This window comes from Lepidochelys kempii, chromosome 14 (assembly GCF_965140285.1).
Source record: "Lepidochelys kempii isolate rLepKem1 chromosome 14, rLepKem1.hap1, whole genome shotgun sequence".
Lineage (NCBI taxonomy): Eukaryota > Metazoa > Chordata > Testudines > Cheloniidae > Lepidochelys > Lepidochelys kempii.
Window position 1 is genome coordinate 13,174,515 of NC_136393.1, and position 22,447 is coordinate 13,196,961.

At 38.7% G+C, this 22,447-nt stretch overlaps 2 protein-coding genes across 5 annotated transcripts in view; one reads left to right on the forward strand and one right to left on the reverse strand.

Annotated features, from left to right (window-relative positions):
• Window positions 1-104: 104 nt before the first annotated feature.
• On the forward strand, window positions 105-17,419 carry ANKRD40 (ankyrin repeat domain 40). Of its 2 annotated transcripts, XM_073311357.2 has the most exons (6): window positions 105-510; window positions 2,236-2,398; window positions 8,635-8,783; window positions 10,094-10,579; window positions 11,891-12,072; window positions 15,261-17,419. In XM_073311357.2, exons 2-6 carry the CDS (start codon window positions 2,265-2,267, stop codon window positions 15,405-15,407), a joined length of 1,098 nt encoding a protein of 365 aa, XP_073167458.1. In that variant the 5' UTR covers window positions 105-510; window positions 2,236-2,264; the 3' UTR covers window positions 15,408-17,419. The 2 variants fall into 2 exon arrangements, with proteins under 2 accessions (XP_073167458.1, XP_073167457.1); XM_073311356.1 differs by lacking the exon at window positions 105-510 and having other exon boundaries at window positions 1,829-2,398.
• A 469-nt stretch (window positions 17,420-17,888) lies between these two features.
• ABCC3 (ATP binding cassette subfamily C member 3) overlaps window positions 17,889-22,447 on the reverse strand; it is a 76,655-nt gene continuing 72,096 nt past the window's right edge. The window contains exon 30 of one of the 3 annotated variants that reach the window (XM_073311346.2): window positions 17,889-18,356. In XM_073311346.2, the coding sequence (XP_073167447.1) occupies window positions 18,248-18,356 (109 nt within the window). In that variant the 3' untranslated portion in view covers window positions 17,889-18,247. The remainder of the gene's footprint in view (window positions 18,357-22,447) is intronic. The other 2 variants (XM_073311343.2, XM_073311345.2) reach the window with 2 other exon arrangements.

A 22,447-nucleotide genomic window follows, 5' to 3' on the forward strand; every position in this document is an offset into this window, starting at 1 on the left:
AGAACACAGTGAAGAGATGTGTCACTGCAGAGCAATGAGGTGCTGTGGTCTCATGTGAGGCCACAGTGACATGGCACAGCATTGAGAGATGTCACTGGCTTCAGATATCATTGTCTCTTAGACATATCCATCACTGTGATGTTGATTATTTATAATTATTACATAATAATTGAGCATCAATATTATGTTCATCGTTGCATCAACACATCTGTCCTGATCAATGGTTAAAATAGAGCAAATCAGGAAGAGGCTCTTTCATCAAGGAGGAAGGGGGAGATATGGAGGGAGTGCTGTGTACAAAAATCAGGGGGAGGAAGAGATGCTCCTCTCTAGTTTTAGGAAAGGAGGGGGAGTTGTGCTGTCCTCCACTACTTCTTTCTTTAAACCCTAGTCCTGACCTTGCCCTCAGAGTCACATTAATGCTGCCTTGTCCAATAGGAGAACTGGACAAGAACTGTCTCATTGATTACAGAAGCCTGGCATAACTTTACAACTGTTGGACTGTGTCAGGTACTGTATGTCCTAGAGTGTAATAGAAGTTTGCTTATATATTTTTAAAATTCCTTTTTGTTTTGCTTTCAAAATTCCCTTATAGTGTTTGCAATCCAAACATTGCAGCCTGATGCTAATGCATGAGAACCAAAAAGTGACACTGAGAAACATGTAAAAAATGACTGTAGTCTATTTTAATGTTTCAAGTTGGATGAAGTGCAAAAAGTAAATACACATAATAAATGATATAATGTGAGATAGACAGTTACTATTATTTAATTAAATCTAAAATATTAGGTGTGATTCTGCTCTCGCGCTAGTGTATGCTGGGAGCACCTCCTCTAAAGTCAGTGTACTTACCAATATGAACTTAATGTAAAATCATAAGAATTAGGTCCATTACTCAAAACAGTGGTAAAAAAAGTTGTTTTTTAAAAATAAGATTTTTACGTGGATTGTGGATTCTCCATGTTTTGTAAAAAAGGTGGCTCTACTGATTTAATTAATTACTAGTCACATAGGCCCTGATTCTCTAAAGAGAATTACATCAGTAGACCCCCTGCACTTGCACAAAACCCTGTTGAAATCACTGGGGTGTGTGCAGGCCCAGGGGTCTGTTCCCACAGTTTTTCTTTCAGGATCAGGGCCATAGACACTTTATTTTTACACTATCAGACATTACAGAACAAGTTATTTTAAATAGCTCTAAGTAATTGTTACAATCATGTAATTACTTACTTGAATAATTCTTACTAATGTTGAGATCCCATTACTTCAGTGAAACTATTTGCATGAGTAAGAATTAGGCCATTAAGTCTTTGAGTTTATTTTAGACTAAAGGCCAGATTCTGGCCCCCAATACAGCACCTTTGTGCTGGTCCTGTGGCCCAAAATTGCTTTAAAGGTGCTCTAGCTCAGCGTAGGTGTTATGAATTTTACTGGCACGTAGGACTCCCCAGATGCCATGATACAGCTGCTGCAGGTCAGCTGGATCTGAAGATGGAGTCCTAAGTGTGTATTTTAACTTGTGTTCTATAATAAGATAGTTGTGAAATAGTGTTTTTCTCACCCATGTCTCTCATTATTTGGCTTAGAATGAATAAAGAAAATTAGCACAATAGTAAAAACAATGTGAATTGGTGGAATCAATTGTGGCCCCAATCCTACAAATTGTTTTGCTGGATGGACCCATGTTCCCCACATGGAGACTTCACTTGATTTCAGTGGGGTTACACATATGGTGCTGAGCTACCTAGGCAGAACAACTTGCAGTTTGGGGTTGTAGGAATAAATAATGTTTGGTAGAAGATATTGTACATTCGAAATTCTTTGTATATTAAGCAATAATTCATTTTAGTTGAATAAAAGTAATCAAGTAGGAGCCTGAATATATCTGATGAATCATACAGCAAACAGGACAGCTACAACCAGGAATTGCATGCAAGGCTGTTGGTAGGAACTAAATATCTAGGTCAGAGAGTTGTCACAGATAATAGAGTCCCCCTGAGAAGAGTTTAGGAAACAGCAACAATCTAGAGATACTGTACTATGCAGTTGTCTTTAATGTTCTTCTGAAACGTGTGACTCTATCTGATTTAAACGTAACAGACAGAAAGTAATCAATATATGAATTTAAAATTAAAAGAATAAGAGACACCTCTTGTTATGCAGGGTTAATTTTATCTTTGACTTGCTGCTCAGTATGTTAGCTTTATAAAATGTTAAATCACCTTCGGTTGGCAGCTGCTTAACAATAAAGTGACCTTAGAGAGATGACAACTTTTATAGAGGAGAAAGAACTCCAGGAGAGACTGAGAGAAGCAGCTGCTTTGGGAGACATTGGGGAGGTCCAAAGACTGGTGGAATTCGGAGTGAATGTCAACTCTCAAAATGAAATCAACGGCTGGTAAGCCTTTAACAGGAATGAATTACGTGTATTTTTAAAGGTTAATAAAACTGACAATTTCAGATACTGAGAAGAACATTTTAAGAGCCTTTTATTCTTTGTCTGCTAATGATATGGTGGATGTTATATATGTTTTTCATATGAAATATATTAATGCAAGGCTATCCAGTTTTGACAGTTTGAATTCAGAATGTAATTTAAATGTCCTATTTAAACCCATTGCCTAATCCTCCCTCACTAGAGATGCTTTAAAATTATTTTAAAAGGAGGAAGTAATGGTACTGTTGATAATTGCTGTTCTGAGCTTACATTATTTTGTTTCAGAAGTTTTGATCCTTGGTCTCTGATTTTCTATTAGTTCAATGTGTTGCCACCTTCTATTACTTATACTGATGGGATTAGGAAAGCTGGCTGCACAAACACAGCACAGTAAAATAACATTCAGAAGGTAAACCTCAGACTGGCCAAGCTCGCTCATTTTTAGAGAGGCTTATTCTGGATTACTTTTAAGGCAGCTTTTAAAATAACTTCCTGTTATGAGAAAAGATCTTGCAATGTGTTTCAGTGAGATACATAAAGCCTCACAGATTTTTTTTGTTTTGACATTTCATTCAAATACCACTTGACAACCCTAAATCCTGAAACTCTTCTATAATGAACCATTCCCAGACTAGTCATAAAAATGTTGTTTTTTAAACATGATTTTAACAATTCAGGCATTCTTGAAGATTGTTTTACCTGGATTAGATTCAGTTTATATCTTTATGTGAATTACTGAGCTGTGCTTACATGAGTGAAAATAGGAAGTATGAAACAGAAAGGACAATAAACTAGAATTTTAAAAACTAAGGGCCTAATTTTCAGAAGTGCCAAGTTCCCACGACAGCTGTTACAGTCAGTGGGGGCTGTCGCTGTTCAGCACTTGTGATAATCAAGCCTTCTATGATTTGCTTTCTTTCTTTGTTAAGGAGTAGAAGTATGTAGTGATTTTTCTCCCATTTCACTTTCTCATTATTTCCATATGCATAATAAACTGCTGCTCATTACCAAATCAGTTTGTTCAAAAAACTGGCATTAAGACAATAAACCAAAATCTGGCATAAAATATATTTTTTAAAAATTGCTTCTTGTTCTGTACTTTAGCTATAATCGTGTCTTCCATATCTTTTGAGTCTGTGTGCAGAAGCTGCATCTCTGGAATGGGTCTCATGTATAGGTCTGATCCTGAGAAGTGCTGAATACTTGCAGCTGCTATTGACATAAATGGGATTTGTGGGTGCGCAATATCTCTCTGTATTAGACTGCATGAAATCCTCGTGAAATGGTCAGAATAAAACCCTAAATTAGGCCAGAGTTGCTGAGGTTTACATACAGTTGGAGAAAATAGTGGTTGCAATTGTGCACCGTATCCATGCACTTGTGCAGAGCTTTGATGTTGTCATTGGGGCTCAACATGGGCACAAGAGTGTATCTGTGGAGTTCTCAGTACAGGCTCATAATTTAAAGTGGAAGCTGTGTGAATCTAAGCATTTATATCAAACATCTCCTTAGTACCTGAAGCTTTGTATTGGTACCTATTTTTTGGCCCACACCCATCACAGTGTGCCCACACCCATCACATCAGCCCACACCCATCACATCAGCCACACTATCAGAGGCTCGTTCGCCTGCACATCTACCGATGTGATATATGCCATCATGTGCCAGCAATGCCCCTCTGCCATGTACATTGGCCAAACTGGACACTCTCTACGTAAAAGAATAAATGGACGCAAATCAGACGTCAAGAATTATAACATTAAAAAACCAGTTGGAGAACACTTCAGTCACTTTGGTCACTCGATCACAGACCTAAAAGTGGCAATTCTTCAACAAAAAAACTTCAAAAACAGACTCCAATGAGAGACTGCTGAATTGGAATTAATTTGCAAACTGGACACAATTAACTTAGGTTTGAATAAAGACTGGGAGTGGATGGATCATTACACAAAGTAAAACTATTTTCCCATGTTTATTCCCTCCACCCCTACTGTTCCTCAGACGTTCTTGTCAACTGCTGGAAATGGCCCACCTTTTGATTATCACTACAAAAGGTTCCCCCCCCCCCGCCCTCCTGCTGGTAATAGCTCACCTTACCTGATCACTCTCCTTACAGTGTGTATGGTAACACCCACTGTTCCATGTTCTCTGTGTATATAAATCTCCCCACTGTATTTTCCACTGAATTCATCTGATGAAGTGAGCTGTAGCTCACGAGAGCTTATGCTCAAATAAATTTGTTAGTCTCTAAGGTGCCACAAGTACTCCTTTTCTTTTTGCGGATACAGACTAACACGGCTGCTACTCTGAAACCACAAAGCCTGGTGACTTTGTCAGAATTTTACTTCTGAACTCAAAGTGACATGCAGGGGGCTTGAATTCAAACTAAGAAAAGGTTTTGCACCAAGTCCAAAGAAACAAAACAGCCAGAGCTTCACAGACCTCTTCTCAGATGCCATGGGATTTTTGTTGTAAATAATATAGGAGTTCTTTCTGTTGAGTTATAACAATTATTTCAGCACTCTTAAAAATAGTGGCTTTTACCTCAAATGCATAGTCCAGTCGTGGAATACAGTACTTTACAATAACTGTCATGTCTTATGGCATTGTCTCCAGCTGAAAGCAGATGATTTGCAGTTAAATTCCTGTGAAAAGAAGGAAGTTATGGTGGGGGACATATCTTAGTCTTATCTAACTATCTTGAAAACTCCTATCTGTGCTGCTTTTATGTTTTTCCATCTTGTACCCATTCAGAGCAACCCCCCTCCCACCCCAAACATTAGTATATTAACACATTCTGGATATGAAGTTAAGCACACAAAATCAGGAAATTTTAAAATGATGGTCCTTGCATTGTAATGTAACTTTTATGATTCTTTACATTAAATATATATATTGAGGCATACATCTAACAACATATGCTTAACATTGGGGCTATGGTGATACAAATAATAAATAATGTAGATACAAGGGAGCTGAGTCACAGACACTTGTTGTGCAACCTCCCCTTTCTGGCTTATCCATTGGGTTTTTTGATTGTTTGTTTTTTTAAAAAATGCCAGGTATTTCACAACCCTGACTCAGACACCTTTATGGGAAAGCAGCAGCAGCTGTTCAATGCAGCAGGGATGGAGGGATTAAAATTAAAAGTCCAGATCCCCAAAACTCTGCTTTTGAAAACATGACTGCTTTTTTCTAGATCTCTAAAAGGGAGCTGAACTCTTTTGAAAATCTTGTCCCAGTTGTGGATGGTGAGCATTTTTGAAAATCTGGCTCTTAACATTTCATATGGAGACTTATTCCGATTGCAGACAACACTGTAACATTTTGATTTTCACTCTTGGAATTTTTGTACAAGAACTAATTTTTGTACAGGATTTCCATTTCTCAGTGAGTTATCCATCAATTTCATCACATTTCTGTCTGAAATTTTTTCGTTTATCTACTATTGTTACAAGTAGCTCCTAAAATTACTACAACTAAAAGAGATTAAAGGGGGGGAAATTCTCTATTTCGTTTTCAGTTTACATTGTGCATTTGACATCACTTTGTGTTTAGTCATCTTTGACGGTTGTTTTTCTGGGACTTTGAAACAGCAATAGGATAAAAAATGTTTTAAAAATGGGACAATAGAATAAAATTACTAAAATTGGCAAGTGATAAGTGTAGTTCTAGCAACTGTCTTTAACACAATTTTGAATTGAAAAAAATATTTAAAATAGGTGAACCTACTCAGGAACAAAAATTTGAGAATATTGTGTGGTTTTATAAAATATACACCAAAGATAACCAAATGATACTTGTTAAGACAGGCCCTAACTTGCTTCTATATAACCTTTGATAGGGACTAATTTTTGATATAATTAAAAAAATACCCCACATTTGTTTTAACAGCTGTTATTTCTCCTAAAAAGAAACATTGCAAAGCACATCTGAATGACAAATGATAATTGAAAAATACTCATCAAGAGAGGTAGTGTGGGCTAATGAATGGGCAATGGGCTGGGAGACAAGAAATCAAGGTTTTGTTCCTGGCTCTACGACTGCTTGTGACCTTGCACAACTCATTTCACCCCTCTGGGTTTCCATTTCTTTTCCCATCCTTTGGCTGTCTTTTCTGTTTAGATTGTAAACCTTTTGAAGGAGGGACCTTTTGTCTCTTATTATATGTATGTATATTGTCTAGCACAATCAGGCCCCAGTCTCATCTGGGGACGCTAGGCACTACTGTAATATATATATATATATATATAATTATTACAGTAGTGGGTTTTTTAATCTGGGCCCCAGTTCTACACAACAGCACTTACTACAGTGAGTAATCCTATTGCCTTGTATTCTGTGGGGCTTCTTCCACAAAGAAATACTAAACCCAGTGATAAGAATTTGCACAATTAGGCCCTTTGTTTCTTGCAGGATAGTCTTAATCATACTGGCATATAAAACAAGCAAGATTCTGTGTGTACTTTGCTTTCTCTTGCTTTAATTAGTCTGATTCTCACATGCATGCATCAGGTTTTATAGCTACTCTACTATTTCCTCCCATCAGACCCTTCTTCAGGAGTAAACAAAACCAACCAACCAAACAAAAAAACCAACAAGAGCAAAAACTCTTGATGTGTCAGAGGTGGTGCTGTTTGGCAGAACACAACGTAGTCTAAATTTTAAAGTCAGACAGGTGTGACCACACCTTTTCCTTAAAAAACAAATGCTTCCTGGAGAAGGACTTTGGACTGAAATGAATCTTTTTAACCACATAAGTTTTCTAAGAGATTTTACACCACTTCTTTCTCACTCTTCTTGTATGTAACTCTAAACTCCTAAGATTCAACATCTTTTCCTCTCCTTGCTGTTAGTCTGGGGAAGGATTAAGAGTTTTCATGCAGTTTAAAGAACAGCATTGGGAAGGGTGGTGGAGAAACAGCACTAGAAAATCTTTGAAACTAGGGTACTGCTTTTAAGCTGTGAGATAGTGCTTTGCGGGGAAAATGGGATGGGCCATACAGTTTTTGCATATTATAACATGCAGACACATTGTAAAATCTTATAAACATCAGGGAGACTGACCCTCCCCTACATTTCTTCAGGGGATCAACTCTGGGGATTTCTCTAAAGAACAACCACTCTCCAGGAAAATGTGCCTTTTGCCTGAACCAAAACCACAGACCTTCTCTGTGGGTGAATTCTTTCCTTCACCAAAATCTCTGTATGAAGTAGGGGTATGTTTTTTGGAGTATATTTTTTCTCCCTTGCCAGTATCTGAGAATTTCTTTCTTGCGGTTGTTATGCTGACAAATCCTATATTCCTTACTAGGGGTTTTGCCTGAGTAAGAATGCCAGGATCAGGATCTGACTCTAATTGCATTATTCACTATCTCTGTAAAGCCACTAGGACTACAGTTTATATGAAAGTTGTAATGGAGAAAAGTGTTGAAATTGATCCCCTAAAAAGTTAGAGTTCTGCAAAGGTATTTATTGGGAATTTACCAGTGTTTGTGTCAGTGTGATAATTTGGTGAAAACCAGTGTAATACGAAAACTCAGTTCTTTTGGTTGTAAGGTACTGCGAAATGTCCTGGTGAGGAGTTATTTCAGAAAATAAAGATTATTCTAGTCAGCTCTGTTTTGAGATTTAATCAAATTGAAATCAGTTTGGTTTTCTAAAGATCTTTGCTCAGGAACTAGTCTGTTTCATTTTGGTTGGAGTGGTGCAGAGAAAAAAATTCTTTTTCTTTTGATTAACAAAATTAAACCTATTTCTATGAATTTAAATGATCACTTGAAATATGGTTCTGCTGTTAAGCTTATAATATATTCTGTCATCTTATTTTGAAAAAACAAATGTAAAAAGATACAGAAGGGTGACAGCTATTTTATATTTTTGAAATTAGTTTTAGCTTTTAAAAGCTAAAAGTGAGAGATTTAGTTAAACTTTAAAGCAAAAACCATCTGCTGTTGTCAAAAATAGTAACGTTGGTGGTAAAGGCATTACTGCAGGGAAAAACTATCAGCAGGTGTCACTGCAGACTACAAAAAATGTTCAAAGAATATATCTCAGCTTGGTAATGTATATTAGAAATGAATGTTGTTCTTTTTGGGGAAAGCTAGGCCTTGGCTTTTTTATACACAGTGGTATGAATAAAACTAATCTCTGGTAGCATGTTTATTTCATATAACACCAACATTTTCCTTGTGCAGGACTTGTTTGCACTGGGCATGCAAACGGAACCATGCTCAAGTGGTGTCTTATCTGATAGAGTCTGGTGCTGATAAGGAGATTCTCACAAGTAAAGGAGAAATGCCAGCCCAGTTAACCTCAAAGAGAGAGATTAGGAAAACATTGGGAGGTAAGTTTATTGGTTAATATAATAACTTTGAAGACTTGGTAATGACCAATTCTAATAATTATGGTCATGCTTTTGCGCGGGTGCTGAATCTGTATTTAAAAGCTTACAATTCTGTGGCAAAAAGAAAAGGAGTACTTGTGGCACAACCTTCATCTGATGAAGTGAGCTGTAGCTCACGAAAGCTTATGCTCAAATAAATTGGTTAGTCTCTAAGGTGCCACAAGTCCTCCTTTTCTTTTTGCGGATACAGACTAACACGGCTGCTACTCTGAATTCTGTGGCAGTAATTCCCATTTGGCCTTCAGAGTCTTTACTGAGAAAGAAACCACAACTTCAGGAATGTTGGTTCCATGGGCTTTTATGGTGACAATTTTTTTTTGTATGTGGGAGGGAAAAAAGCTTAATTTTGAAAAATTAAACTGTCATAGAACATGTTCACTACAAACATTTGCGGCTTGATACATATTTTCAAATGGAGATAAGGGGAGGGAAATCTTACTTTTATATATATATATATATATATATATATATGTATATAAAAATATATAAAGCCTTTAGTGTATATGACTGATAATTCCATAAAATATCAGGAAGCTTATTTAAGGGGTTAACTGCATTGATCTCAATTGAAGATTCGTATTTTATTCCATAAAAGTATAGTGATAGAGTAGCAGCCCCAAGGGATCCATTGGTATATTGTGCTTGTAACTGTCAAAGTAACAATGTTGCTACTAAACATGCGAATTAGTTTGAAGCCTGTTCAGAATCTTTAAGTTTTTCCTACCTTTTGCACTCCTTTCTTTCTGATTTCTGCCTTTGTTAATATCTATCTGCTGTTGAGTCAGTAGTTCTTTCAGTTCTAAATATATTGTATACTTTTCCCCCCCACCCACTCTTTTGGTATCCACAGCAAACCTGAAAATCTACTGCCCTCCATTTATTCCTCTGGTTTATGTCCATTATGAAGACAATGAAGTTATGTCAGCTGAGAATATGGCACAAAATATTGGCCACAGGACATTTTTCTTAAAAGATGGCAGATTCTATATCAAGTCCAAGTGTGTAGGGGGAAAGTAGAGGTGTTTGTGGAGTATCTTAGTCACACAAGCTTTGTTTTTATGGAACCCCTTAGCACAGTTATGTGAACTGTACATAGAGCTTTAGAGCTCTTTGTTTTGTTTTATAACCTCTGTGTGAGTGTGTGTAAATAGTCTGAATCTAAAAACCACGATGTACTAGGACAATTTTAGTTCTCCTTAACCAGTTATAACTAATTTTGTTCACTGGACATTTTTTTCTTTCCTCTATAGTGGAAGACGAACTTGCAGATTTGAAGCAAGACTCAGACTTGCCAATTGTCCCGAATTATTTGGCTAATCCACCTTTCCCTTATGTTTATAACACAATGAGTAACAGCATTCCAGACCCTTCCACTGGCTCGCTGAATGGAAATTTCCCCATACCCTTAGAATTGCAAGCTGTAGATTATCCCACTTCATTACCTCGAGTCAAAGCATGCACTTCTGCAACATCACAACATGCAAATGCTGCTTCTGCAGTGGCTGATAATGAAGATATGTCGACATCTCCTGGAGCCTGTACCATGCCAGAATGCCCAAAGCCTGTAGTCCAGAATGGTCCCTTTCACCAGGCATCTGTGCCTGAGAGCAGAAGTTTCCCTTCTCCAGCTGCATCTAAACAGCCTGTATCTCAGCAACAGAATGGCTCATGTATGGGGCCTATGCCAACATTTCAGCCATTTTTCTTCCCTGGAGCTTTCCCATTTAATATGCAAGGTAACATTAAATTATTATTACAAATTTTAAAAATTAATTTTACTATTCCTTTTTTGCTCTGTTCTTCCTGGAAGCGGTCATGTTGGAGAATGAAAATAGACTAGTCAATGTTATTCATGTCTATAGTACTTCTCTAGTCTTTCACTTTCATGTTCTTATGCATGAGGCATGATTCCATGTTTGTGTCTCAGGCATTTCAGGGAATGTTTAAAAAAATTGTATCCACTGGAATTTTTAATACAAATATCAATGAAAACATGTCTTACTCATCTAAGGTTTTGTAAAAACATACAGATGCGAGGGTAGTCTAACACCATAACTGTGGTACAGAACTCTAGACTCTAATACAAAACACAGACCTATGTCCAATTAATTTGAAAGAGAAGCTTTGTTAGCTCAGCTTGTACAGGTAGCTGACCACTTAAATGTACAGAGAGGAAGTATTATTTATCATTCCTTGGGGTTAATATTATATATATTTAGTAAAATCACCCCATCAGTTCAGTGTAGCCAGTTCTGGAATTGCAGTTAAAAGGTCCAGACCTCTATTTGAATGGGAGCTGTGAGAAGATCCATATGAATTTTAATGTGCGATCACCAAAAACAGAGCACTGAGTTATGCAATATTGGATTGCTCAGAAAATTGGTAATAGAAGATAAAAATGTTGCCAGATGAAATTCAGTTCAGAGCAGTAGGAAGTAGGTTTTTTACCCATGAAAGCTTATGCCCAAATAAATCTGTTAGTCTTTAAGGTGCCACCGGACTCCTCGTTGTTCAGAGCAGTAGTAACTCAATTATACTATAATTTTATAAGTAATATTGTCTGTATTTGATTATTATGGGTGTCTATTGGCCTATATAAAATAAACTTGACTATCTCAGATCAGTTCCTAATGGGACTCCACAGAAACAGCTACAAATGGTACCTTTGCAGTAGCTTCTCTGTGAAGGAATGAAAAACATGGAGGCTGAGCTACCTCCTCTCCTCTAGAAGTTGTCCTTTCAGACATGGTGGTTGTGGGAAGTTGATGAGTTATGTGGAAGCTTACATGGCCAGTGCCTGTGCTGTTCTTGTCCTGAATAGGATTCCAGTCTCCAGAGCTCGGAATTCAGCTCTTTTCACCTACCTTCGCATTAAATACAAATAAATCAAAAGTAATGAATGAAATGATTTTAGGGTAACATTTTGAGATTTATTATTATTATTGATGTAATGAAGTCACATTTATTTTTTTCCAGTTCTTATTTAGATGATCGTGCATATTTATATGTATATAGGTATTAATGTCTGTATGTTTATCTTTTACTAGAACTGGTGCTTAAGGTGAGAATTCAGAACCTTACTCTTAGAGAGAATGACTTCATTGAAATTGAACTGGACAGACAAGAACTAACATATAAGGAACTGCTCAGAGTGAGTTGCAGTGAACTGGGTATTAATCCAGAACATGTAGAGAAGATTCGAAAATTACCAAATACAGTATTAAGAAAGGTAAGAACCTTCAGCTTTAAGCAAAAGTTATTTTTATTGCTGTTGTGGACATCATTAAAAATGCATCATTCATCCCTCAAGCAACCTGCAATATTCCTTATGTCTTTGAATATGAGATTTGGCTTACTGCTATTGTTGCAAAGTGGCAAACGTCGTGTTTTTAACGGTGTTCCTTGTCTTAGAGAAATATAGTAGATCCATAACCAGTAATTAACTTTCTTATAATCCCCTGGCCATGGAATAAGTGGGCTGTCATTGAATGTTTCAGAATCTATAGAAGAAGAATAAAACTTCTCAGTCAGATGCATACAAGACTGGTGGGAGTGCATCTGATGGTCAGATCAGCCAATCATGCATAGCTATGGCATAGTTTGGGCCTGCAGCACTGAAGAAAGAAGCAGAGTTTGGATGGAGGATAAGAGACCATCCAAGGGGCTGGGACAAGGGAGGCACTTGGCTATAACTGTACTGTCAGTTACTCTACTGTTTAACATAATGTAAAAAGACATTAAGGAGAAGTCTTTGTATTTTATATGCCTTTCTTCCTCCTTTCCCTCCATCCACAAGTTAGGTCTAGGGGACAGAGCAGAAGAGTAGAAATCAGATCTGCATTCTGGTTCCCAGTCTGACTCCTTGTGTGACCTTGGGCAAGTCAATGAACTTTTCTGTGCATCAAGATAAGAGGGGGATTGTAGTAGTTGGGTAATTCAGAGGGTTGTGGTGTTTGTAAAGTGCTTGGAGATCCTCATATGACACCCTAAAATCAAGATATTCAACTTTACAGAATTACCTAATTTGCCTTCCAATCTTCAATTCATGTTTCCTAAACTAGAGGGTTGTTTTGACTGCAAAGTATCACAGATCCTGGGTCCTACAGTTAATGGTCCCCATCAGCATATTTCTCAGTTTGGGACTGATCCATGATCAACCCTTGCACTCACTGATAACACTATATTGCAAATATTGTGTTGAACAGTATTCTTTCATATTGGGAGGTTACAGTCAGAGCATCAACTATAGCTGAATTGCCTTGTTTTATTGACATCACCTTACTTCTGTGCTTTGAAAGACCTGCACTGATTTTACCTATACAATACTTGTAAGCCACTGAGAGTTGTGTGGTTAAATAAATCCTCAAGCAACTCTTTAAACCTTTATTTATACTGGATTTTTTTTTTTTGGAAATAGGTTCCTCTCTGTAAATTGTACAGTGGAACATCTTATTAAATGAGAGTGCTTTGTTTGGGCTGCTGCCATTTTTCCTATTTAATAAAATAAGCTCTAAACCCTTAACTTCTTGATGGCTTTCCTGCACTGACATTCTGTACTGTGTGACTTATATTTAACTATGTTCAGAAATTCAGTGTAATAACATACCCCATGACATACTGTCATGAATGGTTGAAAGGTTTATGATACCGAGGTGAGCCTTACTAATCTAATTAAACTTTAAACATTCCTTTTAAAAAGCAACTAAATTATAGGGAAAACGTTCTCAATTAGGAACAGTTTGTGCAGTCCTTACACAGGCAAATGTCCCATTGAAGGCAATGGGACATGCCTGCATAATACATGGAAGACTTGGACTTTTTGTATCTGTTTTCCTAGTTCACTAGTGACCCTTCCTTCACCCTCAAATCCTTAGGACATTGTTGGCGTCAAATGGTGGAGCTAATCTGATTAGTGCTAGATTAACAGACTTCAGTGGACCGTACCTGCATCCAATATAAGAAGACATTCTGACTCTTTACTTTTAAAGATTCATTTCTTGGGTTGCAAAGGAATAAGTAGTTCCAAAATATGCTAGCTAAGTCTGATTGTTCAAAGTGTCCTCTGTAAGAGTGTCGCTAATTCTTAGGCATTTTTGTCAGCAAAACTGGAGGACACTTGTTTTCTGAGATTTCAAAAAATTTAATTCTTAGTGCTTAATTCTAGTGACAAAGTATGGCCACTCAGGGGATCAGAGCCTGATCGCTTACTTACTGTTTGCGACTGCCTTCTTTTACTCTCTCTGACTTGCTTCAGCTAGGTCAGGAATTGGGGTGGTCGGTGTGCTGCTCCAGAAGAAGCTGGCTTCAGGGCCCCTTGGAGAGGAGGCATGGATCAATGTGAGAGGTTTTTAATGGGTTGGGGAGAAAGAAAGAAAGAAAGATTATTGGGGTGAGGGGTCCCAGAGGACCCTCTTCCAAGCTGTTTATAGATAGTATGCAATAGATCTTTAAAGCACATAATACAAGCTTTAATTCCACTAATAATTTTCACTCCCTGTCAGTAATATTGAAGAACTCCCTTGAACTATAAATCTTCCCTTCATCTGTTGGTAACCTTAATTTTTTGTACTTGTTTGGCACATTAGTCTACAGTTGATACTGCATGTTGGAAACAAAAAGAATTAGAATTTCTGAAGAAGGATTCGGCCAAACCCAAATCACACGACAATGAAGCCAAACAGACTGATCACAAAGGGGTCAACTGAGCTTATTAATACTGTGAACTTGTCTGAGGATCTCACTCCCATTTGTATACATTTAGTTAACTAAGGGCTTGTCTACACTGGCACTTCACAGCGCTGCAACTTTCTTGCTCAGAGGTGTTAAAAACACCCCCTTGAGCGCAGCAAGTTTCAGTGCTGTAAAGCGCGAGTGTAGACAGTGCACCAGAACTGGGAGCTGCGCCCCTTGTGGAGGTGGTTTTTTTAGAGTGCTGGAAGAGCTCTTTCCTAGCGCTCTGCTGTGACTACACAAGCCACCTTAAAACACTGCCACAGCAGCCCTTAAACGTTGCCAGTGTAGACTAGCCCTAGGCTCACAGCACTCCTGTGAGAGGCAAGATCTCTATCCATTTAACAGATCAGAACACAGAGGCAGAGAGCAGTAAAATGACTTTTTCAGAGTTACACAGTAGCAGAGCCAGGAGTCTCCAACTAGGAAACTTTCTCCCACTTAAAATAACTACATTTAAAAAAAAATGAAATCTAAAGTAAATAGAATGCTAAAGTAATGCAACATGCAATAGGAGTGCCTGCTTGATAGCTAGATAAGCAAAACGGAGTCAAACTGCTGGGTAAATACTTGCCCCCTGCTAGCATACATCTGTTTTATCCTCCTTAAATCTGCCTAACTGAACTCCTGTACAATATTTATTGTGGATGCTACTAACATACTGCATTTTTAATTTGTTTATTTAAGGACAAAGATGTTGCAAGACTTCAGGATTTCCAAGAACTAGAGCTGGTTCTAATAATCAACGACAATAACTTTCTGTTTAGAAATGCTGCATCTACACTGACTGAAAGGCCTTGTTACAACAAGAAAGCATCAAAGCTGACTTATTAACTATTTAAAGCAGCATCAAACAAAATATTTGTATCTTGTCTTTTAAGCAATGGATTCAATGTTCAAGCATTGAACTTATAAGGGCTAATATCCTGAAAAAATCTATTTTATTACTTTTGAGATAAAGTTGACATGTTCTGCACAGTTTCAGCCTACAGCTCATGTCAGACTAACTTGCTCTGATATGAAACTGTGCTTATGAAAAGAAAGCAATGGTGGAATTCTCAGTCTATTCATGTAGCTAGCATTCTGTTCCTTACCCAAAATAATCCTGACTTCAATCACTGTAGAGTTAGCAGCTCTCAAGGAAAGGCTTAAATTGTTCTAATAATTGTTAGCTATAAAATAGCAGAAGCACTTATGCTAAAGGACAGAACATGAATCCCATTTAGTGTTTGTACCAAATTACTTAATGTGCACAGACATCCCACTGTCATTAATAGGTGATACATGCGTGACGTGACAAGCAAACACACCCCTTTTTTAGGAGGAAAATGGAAGGATTGAAGTCTGTGGAAGAAGCACAAAACTCCATTTGTCTCATTTAAGTATTAAAAAGTTACTAATTAGATGTGGTTTCTTAAACTGCATTTATAAATATTTCTCAGGTTGAAGATAAAATATTACAGTTGTTACTCAAATTGTAAATATACCATTGACCAAAATAGCTAGGGTTTTTTAAATCTCATGGCTGCTTGTCAACACACGGTATTGAAATGTTTGGTAACAAACGGTCCACTCCCTCTCTCTTTTGTTGCTTCATGATCAAGAAGTTTCTCTAATGCTTCTTTAAAATGGCAGTTATTTTTCACTCCATGGACAAGTCAATGTGATTTCCATATGAGAAAGGAGCACAAATATTGCAGTTCCATTTTCCTCCAACTCATCCTTTCATGAACAAGATCAGTCCTTGAAACCGTAAATTTATTATGTAAAAAGGAAACTAATTAAATGCTTAGCATTTTAAAAAAATGGGATGACATTTGAATCTTGGGCTTTCTAGGCATTTTTTTTTCCTTTTTCAAAGACAACTATTTATGTTTCTGATTGCATGGTCACCTTTTCACATTCCTGCTAACTTAAATTCAGTATTATGCTCCTCTGCTATGAAATCCTGGAATAAATACATTGGAAAACATTAAAGTTGAGTAATCTGTTAAGGATTTTTTTATCCAGTTTATTCACTCTTTTTTTAATTTACAAAACCATCCTCTTTAGAAGAAAGGATCTAATCTGTTTACCTAGCTATAGAAGTATGTACTGTACTGAGAATTAGATGGATTAAAGCTCTAGATAACAGGGAGAACATAGTTGATTGCTGATTTGAACTCCCCACTATTAAGATTTTTTCTTAGTGCCTTTCTTTTCCAAAGAACCTAACTTCCTAACTCTTAGTTAATTGGATTTAAGCAGTACACATTAGCTTAGGGTTTATAAAATGGATAATATCAGTAGAACAGACTGTAACAAGATAAGTCTTTTCTCATGGCATAAATGTTAAAGTAGAGATGCGATGCAGCCTGATCCAGTGACAATCTGTTTCTTTTATACCAGCTTACTGATGTTGATCTAACCACTGTGATGGAAGTTTATATAGTAGAACAATTGCTCACCATACAATTACAGACCTGCATTCTTACTCACTGACAGAAGAGACTATTTTAGGCTTTTGCCATTCAGAAGCCATTTTTTCTGTAAAAGTACTGTAGTTTTTATGAATAAACTGGTATGCTGTACCAGTGAAAAGATCAGCCATTGGATTGACTGAATTCATTTGCTATACTGATGATTATATTACGCAGTTGCTGGTAGCTATCTATGCATTCAAAGGAATATTTTTATACTTTATATCTTATGCAATTTATAACTGAGCATATTAGCTTTGCTAACTGAATTAATTGGATAACTGTATCATGTGAACATTTTTGTGTATGACCATCAAGGATTCATTACCTTTGTGCATTGCTACATGAAAATGTTTAAGTATTATTTAAGTATTAAATGAATTGCTTGACTCTAGATTCTTGTTTCTATTTAAGTTGTATTCTTTTTATAATTAATAAATTATTATTTTTATGTTCTCAAACATGGACATAGAATTTTTCTTGAGAAAAAAAATTGCAACTTTTCTACTACATAAACTGCTTTCTGTGGTGGTTGGTGTAGTTGCATGAGTTAACTGTGATTAATCGACAGCCCTAGTACAGATTCCTACAGACTTCACCAGGCTTTCAATTGTTTGGTTCTATAAGTACAACTATTTGCAGGCCTTAGATTGGTGGGAGTAGAAAGGAATGTGATAGACCCTGATTCTGCAAGTTGTTCTGGCCTGCTGGCCCAATGAAGCTCCACCAAGGTACTAGAACAGGCTGCAGTATTGGGACTGCAGCATCCAATGCTCTTGCCCCAGGGATATTTACTTACACAGGTGAAACATTCCTTGATTACTTTATTTTTAATGGAGTCATCACAGAACATTATCAGTCTTCCCATTTTAAAACTGTGTTTCTGTATAGAAGACAGACACAGGTGTATTTTATATCACTGGTTTTACTTTACTAATGATAAACCAGAAAACAATACATGTTGGCTTGCGATACATACATTTCCTTGGCAGGATATTTGGCATTCTTTTAAGAAAAAATAAAAGCAGTTAATAAAATACTTTATGTATATATAAAATATTTTTTAAAATATAAAATTCATTTTTTCATCATTACGAGTGTGTAACAATTCACGTATCACAAGTTTAGTCTATTACAAAGACTGTTCTGTAAAATACAGTACATTCATGAGTCACTTTTGGGATGAGTCAGTCATTCAATGGTATAGAAGTCTTGCTAAGCTAGTCCAGCATCTTTAGCCATACTGTAGAAGACACCCCGGGATTCTATAAGGCTTGAAGGTGTATCAAATTCAGCTACTGTTCCTTTGTCTAGAACGAGAACCCTGTAAAAAACAAAAGCAGAAAACTGATATTGCAGAAGCTTTCCTTATAGGGAACTCAATTCCTTCAACCACAAAAATCAGGCATTTTTCCAAATCTTCTCTCCTTATGCTGAATCATTTTCACATGCTGCAACGCAACAGGCTAGACAGAACACCTCCGTGTGAGTTTATGCCTAATTTACAGAAGCACCAAACACCCACAGCCTCCAGAAAAGCCAGTCAGTACCTCAGCAATGAAGGCCATTCATTCCATGGTTTTACCAGTCTCCCAGTAGTAATAATCCATTTAAAAAACCTTTAACATGCAATAAATCTATCAAAGAACATTACACCCATTGCTGGTCACAACAGATCCATACAGGAGCTGGAGACGCCTCAAAGGGGTTGTGAGACTTGTGCAGTGGTGAGTTAACTAACACAGGACCTGCTCCTAATTAAGCCAATGGAAGCAGAATCAGGCCCACCTATTCAGTTATACTGTTCATAACCTGATTTGTAGGTCTAGAAGCATAACAGTGTGATAGTGAGAATTTCTGGTAATATTTTGATGTTCCTATGCATGCCTCAGTTTTCCTCTGTGCTTAGCATTGTTATCCAGTGTCGGCTCACATAGCTATTTGGGGTGAAATGAATGGATTAAAGGACTGGTTGAAACTGACCCATATAAATGGAGAACCTGGAAGACAATGGGGAATCCCAATGGCTAAGATGTTCACAAATAGCAACTAAACATCAAGAGGAAGGAGGTTTCTCTCCACCTCTTAGGAAAGCAGAACAAAGGGGAAAGGCGTCAGCTGGCTCGGATAAGAGTCACATCTGCTCTTTCTTTTGACTGACAAAAAACCAGAAGGGATTCCATGGCAACTTAGCTGGGTAGAACGCTGGTGGCCAGAACGGACTGTGTCTGAACCATTATTGCTCTATACGAACCTAAAGCACAAGGTAAGCAGTGTGTCAGAGGATTAATAAATCCTACTCTGTTTTGAAAAGGCTGGCTGGTGTCACTGCAAATACTTGCCGAGGTGCACCGGTCTCTCAAGGCTGCATGGCCTACCCTTAATGAGCAGTGGGATCCCTTGGGCATCTGGCATGCTGAAGGGGTTCCTTGGAGGGACTGTTTAAAAGCTGGGGCATAGCACAGATCCTGTAGATTTGTGATAACAGGATCATACAAATTCACTGAGAGGCAAACTGGGGCCCTTTTGAGTGTTTCTTCCTCCTCCAATTATATGTAGGGTGACCATATTTCTCAAAGTAAAAATGGGAGGGCCTGGGGCTGGCCCGGCCTGCCCCAACCCCCTCACAGGACTCACAAGAGCCACCCTCCCTGTGCCATCCGTGGCTGGGGCTGACCCACCAAGACCCGCGTCAGGTAGCAGCCACCACACTCCACTCTCCTGCTGGCAGTCAACGCTGCCTTCAGCTGACCTGCTCTCTGCTCTGCCTTACTGCTGGGACAATGCGCAGTTTTTGTGAAAAAGTAGGGACAGAGCTGAAAAAGGGGACTGTCCTGGCCAAAACAGGGATGTATGGTAACCCTAATGATATGTTACCATAGGAACATCATGTTCCACTCTGCATCATGAACAGACAGGAACACAGAGTGCACCCTTCAACTTCATGCAAGCCTGCTTTTATTTTTAAGAGGAGGAAGAGAAGAAAAATTGGAGATCGACTTACAGAGAAGGGAAATAGTATAGAAGTTTCAGAGGTTTCCCAGCACTCAATACTCTTATCATTCCTATCTGCGTGCAGGGTTACACTGACAAGATAACTCTTTGGGAGAGATGGGCGGCACTGAATTTGAATTCTGGCACGTTGCAGAGCAGGAAACAAACTATACCACATAGTTAATTCACGCTAAGGCTAACGCCTCTGCTGTGTGAAACAGTTCTGAGATAAGCCATCTGTTAATTCTGTTTGATACTGACTACTGAGCTTTTGATGAAATTACAAGTTTAGTTGATAGAATGAATAGCAACTTTGGTGATAATTTGCTTGATAAAGATAATAATGTTGATGTAATATAGTTATGCTTCTGTAAGGTCCTTGGTACTAAAACACATTTTGATTAAACTTGAATGATACAAAAACCAACATGGCTAAAACCTGACTGATAGGTCTCAAAACATAATTTCAAATCATCATTGAGCAAGTGTATTTCACTTGGGGTCTGACAGAAATCGGTTCTTGGCCCTACATTATTTAATATTTTTATTTGTGATCTGTGTGACAGCGTGCTAGCTAGGAAACCCTGAGCCAGCCCTCTGTCACACCAGCTCCAATCAGGAAAAGCGAATTGGAGTAAGCCCAGGCCTAAGGGGCAAATAGGGAACAGCTGCCAGCCTTGTTAGCTGGGGCTATATAAAAGCTGACAGGAAGGAAGTCAGGGGGAGAGGAAAGGGAGAAGCCAGAGAGCTAGAGGCCACTCTCCCCTTTTGGCTGCAAGCCTGATACTGTCTGTAGCTACAACGTGGTGGGAACTGGTACTGTAAATAAAGAGCATGGGTGATTGCACCAAAGCAGAGGTCTCTGGCTGGTTTGTGGGTGCAGAAGTGGCAGGAGATAGAGGGGTCCACGTGTGCCCTGTTACAATCTGGAAGAAGACATAAAATAATTACTGATCAAGTTTGCAAATGATACAAAGATTCAGGAAGTGGTAAATAAAGAGGACAGGTCACTGGTACAGAGTGATCTGGATCGCTTGGTAAGAGTTGCAAGCAAACAATATGTGGCCAAATGTAAAATCAACAAAGAATGTAGGATAGAGGACTTTATCATGGGAAGCAGAGTCTCGAAAAGGACTTAGAGATGATGGTGGATAATCAACTAGACATGCACTCTCAGTGTGACATTGTGGCTAAAAGAGCTAATGCAATCTTTGGACATATAAATGGGAATATTCAGTAGGAGTAAGGAGGTTACATTCTCTCAGTGTTGTCACTGGTGCAACCGTTAATGGAATACTGTGTTATGGCAGGGGTGGGCAAACTTTTCGGCCCAATGGCCACATTGGGGTGCGAAACTGTTTGGAGGGTTGGGTAGGGAAGGCTGTGCCCCCCAAACAGCCTGGCCCCCGCCCCCATTCGCTCCCTCCCACTGTCCCCCTCAGAACCCCCGACCCATCCAACCCCCCCTGCTTCTTGTCCCCAAACCGCCCCCCTGGGATCCCACCCCCTATCCAACCCCCCCTGCTCCCTGTCCCGTGACTGCCCTGACCTATCCACACCCCTGCCCCCTGACAGGCCCCCCAGGACTCTCATGCCCTATCCAACCCCCCCCTGTTCCCCAACCCCCCCCCCATCCTACCGCTCCCTGCTCCCAGTCCCCTGACTGCCCCCCGGGACCCCCTACCCAACCTTCTCACTGCCGCATGCGCGTGCCACCCCCTTACCATGCCACTCAGAGCGGCAGGAGCGTGCAGCCCCGCTGCCCGCGTGGCGGCATAGCTGCACAGGAGGGAGAACAGCAGGGGAGGGGCCGGGGGGCGAGCCTCCTGAGCCAGGAGCTCAGGGGCTGGGCAGGATGGTACCGCAGGCCAGATGTGGCCCATGGGCTGTAGTTTGCCCACCTCTGAATTATGGTATCCCACTTCAAGAAAGATGTTGAAAAACTGGAGAGGGTTCAGAGAAGAACCAGGAGAATGATTAAAGGATCAGAAAACATACCTTATAGCTAGACACTCAAGGAGCTCAATCTATCTAGCTTACCAAAGAGAAGGCTACAGAGTGATTTAATCACAGTCTGCAAGTACCTACATGGGGAATTGTAATTTAATAATAGAGGGCTCTTCAATTTAGCAGAGAAAGGTATAATATAATCCAATAGCTGGAAGCTGAAGCTAGACAAGTTCAGAATAGAAATAAGACACACATTTTTAACAGTAAGAGTCATTAACCCCACACTGGAACAATTTACCAAGGGTTGTGGATTCTCCATCACTTGAATTTTTTAAATCAAAATTGAATGTTTTTCTAAAAGATCTGCTCTAGCTATTGGATTTGAGGCAGGAATTAATTCAGGGAAGTCCTATGGACTGTGTTATACAAGGTCAGACTAGATGATCACAATGGTCCATGCTGGCCTTAAAA